Source organism: Branchiostoma floridae, unplaced genomic scaffold, assembly GCF_000003815.2.
Source record: "Branchiostoma floridae strain S238N-H82 unplaced genomic scaffold, Bfl_VNyyK Sc7u5tJ_615, whole genome shotgun sequence".
In the NCBI taxonomy this organism is placed as follows: Eukaryota; Metazoa; Chordata; class Leptocardii; order Amphioxiformes; family Branchiostomatidae; genus Branchiostoma; species Branchiostoma floridae.
The window spans coordinates 9,287-13,096 of NW_023365902.1; the positions used below are offsets into that span (position 1 = coordinate 9,287).

At 42.6% G+C, this 3,810-nt stretch overlaps 1 protein-coding gene across 1 annotated transcript; it reads left to right on the forward strand.

Moving 5' to 3' along the window:
- Nucleotides 1-1,648: 1,648 nt before the first annotated feature.
- Nucleotides 1,649-3,755, forward strand: LOC118408957 (golgin subfamily A member 6-like protein 6; the record flags this gene model as incomplete). The annotated part of the gene is made up of 2 exons (XM_035809827.1): nucleotides 1,649-1,701; nucleotides 2,883-3,755. Coding segments are annotated over exons 1-2 (880 nt in total), but the record flags the coding sequence as incomplete, so codon positions are not given.
- Nucleotides 3,756-3,810: the final 55 nt, after the last annotated feature.

Sequence of the window (3,810 nt, forward strand, 5' to 3'; positions counted from 1 at the left end):
CGACAAGCACAACGAGCGGTAGACCACAGTTTAACTCAAGGGACACATCCCAGTTACAAGTAAAGGATGCGCACGTTAACTGGCTTGTCCATACTATCACATTACATATTAGATTAGTTGTTGGATGTGAGCAATACACGTCCCATGTATATACAGATTGCCATACACTGTTTCTGTTACAATTGTCGCACAATAAAGTTCTTTTACATAGCACCCTAGAGGTCAGTCGAGGAACCGCTTTACATTCAAGACGGACGCATACACGGATGTCAGGCTCGGGCCCAAACGGAATTTTCACTCCAAATACACCACTTCAAAAACATACCTAGTTCCCGCATGCACATGCAACGATGTAAACCAATCACATTTTATTGTTAATAGTGAAATGAGTGATGGAAATGTATTCCTCATCAATAATGCATGCATTTCAAATAAAGAAATATCGAGGCCTTTTGTATCGCCGCACACTGGACTGGGCACGCTATGGATACATGTAGTGTCGTGCCATGGTCACACCTCCTTGTAAGATTTAACAGTATGGGGGATCCGGAGAAGCCAGAGTGGTTGCTGAATTTCAAGTGCACGTGGAAGGGAGAGAGTCTAACTGGACTGCCAGAAACACTACCTCCAACTGTGAAAGATTATCTGAGACTGATCGGATCAGGCGACTGGAAAACAACATTAGACCAGTTCATGAGGCAAGAGGATAACTGCATCTTCTTAAACACAGGAGTTTCGTTCTCAAGCAACTGGTCAGACACTTCAGACGAAGAGGACGAAGATGACGGCCCCTACAGTAAAAACATGGTGTTTTGTGTCGGACCGGTAAAAAGGAATGAGGTTCAATCCCGCCACTTTCTCCAATTCCTCAAATTGGCACTGGAACAGCGTAAACAGGAAGGACTGCTCCCTGTAGATGGACAGGAAGACTTCTGTCACTTTGTGAAAGCACTAGGAGAGGAACCAAACATGGGGGTGTCTGACAAGCAAGAGGGTGACAAGTGGGCAATTGGCACCAAAGGTATGTGTTTTCAAGATTACAAACAACTTTCATGACCACACTCGCCAGTTCGCAATCATTAAATCTTTATTCCACTTATATAACTAACCCGATTACTTGATATATGTGGAGAAGGAGACCTCAGCCAACCGTTCACACTTACGCCACATCTTCAGAAAAGACGCTGGAGCCGCATGTTCCCCGTTTAGGAACTTTATTCGAACCGACACACAACAAACATGCGTCGCCGTGTGGCTTCCTCAGTGTTATGGGCTCAAATAATTAGACGCCAGAGCTTCAACGCCAGAGCAAGAAGAGTCAGCAAAGCTGCAAGGGCATCGTAACACTAGAAACAACATTTGACTCTCTTATATTGCTTTATTCACTTTATGACAAGTACGATTGTTCTAGAACAATAGATGAAGTCATGTTTAAAGGTCAACTGAGGTCATGTTATGCACCAGTCCTAGAGCAGACTGCACTAACTTGCTGTACTGTGATTGGTTAAGCCACCTAGGGCACCTTGCACTTGGTCAGTTCACTATGCACTAGGCCTATAAAAGCGAGGATAGTACACTATGCTCATTCGAGCCCATAACACTGAGGAAGCCACACGGCGAAACATGTTTGTTGTGTGTCGGTTCGAATAAAGTTCCTAAACGGAGAACATGCGGCTCCAGCGTCTTTTCTGAAGATGTGGCGTAAGTGTGAACGGTTGGCTTGAGGTCTCCTTCTCCACATATACCTACTAACCCGATTACTTGAATTACTTAATGGTAAAGCCTTATTATGAACTAAACCAGGTTCGTACTAAACAGTAGAAGCTGCATAGCTGGATAATTTGATCCAGTCACACCGGCAAGGACCCCTACTCTTTTTGATAAGTGTGGCGGGTTCTAACATGTTCTCAATTTGCCTTTCTGTAGTTTATTTTCACACTACACTTGTCAGTTGTCTCTTCAACACCAGAGTTTACTTTCTCCCCGACAATTCTTTGATACATCTTTTTATTTCTAGACAAGACCCCAAGCTTATTCTGGCTTACTCTAACAGTTGTCTTGCCTCCTCCATAGACCAGGTCTTCGCTGATTCCACTGCATCTTAGTTTCCCAACATTGAAAATAGACAAAATGCTACTATCATCTTGGAAATCACAGTTTGACTTTGCTTTAGAATGATTTCTACCAACACAAAGGAACTTTCGAGCTACATTTAATACATTGTCTATATCTACATTATGGCTATTACGTCCTAATTATCATGATATGCTTAATTTGTTTGTTCTTTGCATGCAATGATAATAATTGATATTTCTCTCCACCAAAGGTATAGGAGTGAAAGGTATTTGTTTATATGTCCTTTTTTTCTTGTTCGTCTCCTAGTCCTGCCATTTGGTCAAATGCATTAAGATAGTTTATTTTTTATCTCCGTACATGAAATTCGGTATGGAGGTAAATTAAGTCCTTAACATACACCTTTAAATCCATGTTATCGATTTTTCTGTTTTCTCGAACCTTTCGAAGAAAGAAGGAGTTTTCTTTGCCATTTTGAGACCAAATATGTATATTTTGGGCTCCCATGCTCTGTTGTCGAAACCAAATGACGTCGTCTCACGTTTTCGGAAAAGGTCCCTTCAGAAACATACATTCTGGGGTTTGGGGCTATTTTCTGACCAAAATATATATTTTTTTGCTCCTGTACAATGGTATCAAAACCAAATGATTTGAATATTGATATGGGGTAGGGGTGGGTTTCATGGAACATATCCATATATGTTAGGGATTTGGGGCTATTTTCAACCCCCCAAATTAATCAATATCACATGTCTCTCAACTGTAACACGGTGCTACATTAGTGCTGACCTATCGTTCCTATTGGGCAGGGCTGAACCGAACCACCTCTGTAGACTACCTGACGGCGCTGAAAACCACCAAACATGTGGACCATTCCACCCTGAGCGGCCTAGACCTGGCAGTGGCCCAGTCCTGTACAGATCATGACGTCTCCATACTGAACTTCACCACCAGACAAGTACAGGCAGCGATACGAACAGGTAAGGAGAAGTCACCACAAATTAGGCAACGAGAAATCGAAGCCCTTAGCAAGGAGCTGAGACAAAAGGAAGAAAAATCACAGAAAGAACTCAGGCAGCTCCAAGTTAGGATTGAGACAATGAAGGGAGAGTTACAGACAGCCAGAAAGGAGACAGAACGCTTAAAGAGGGATGTAGCTATGCTGACACTGGAGAAGGAGAAGGGACAAAAACTCGTCTTGGATCAGAAGCTAGAAAGTGAAGCTATGGAGACAGCCAGACAGGAGACGATAGATCGTGTGCATCATCTGAGTAAAGAGATAACCAGGCTTACACAGAAAGACAAGGCAGCAGAGATAACGATTCAGGATCAGGAGGAAGAAATCCGTCAGCTGAAGGAGACCAGCAAAAACATGAATGATGGAATACAGGAACTATTGGAACACTCAGCAAAGTATAAAATTGTAGAGGAAATCATCTTTAAGTTAAAGGAATTTGTAAAGGAAAAAGAATCTGGTGAGGACGAAAAATCAGGGCAGGAAGAAGTACCTAAAGAGAAGAATGTATCTCGGAAAGAGGAAGAACCTTCAAAAGAGGAAGAATCTGTAATAGAGACAAAACCTGGGGATGAATCTGGGAAGGAACAAGAAACTGGGAGGGAGGAAGAGGCTCTGAAGGAGAGAGAATCTGAGAAAAAGGAAGAATCCCGGAAGGCAAAAGAAGGTGAGAATTCGAAAGAAAAAGGAGCTAGAAGGGAAGAAGTTTCTGGGAAGGAAGC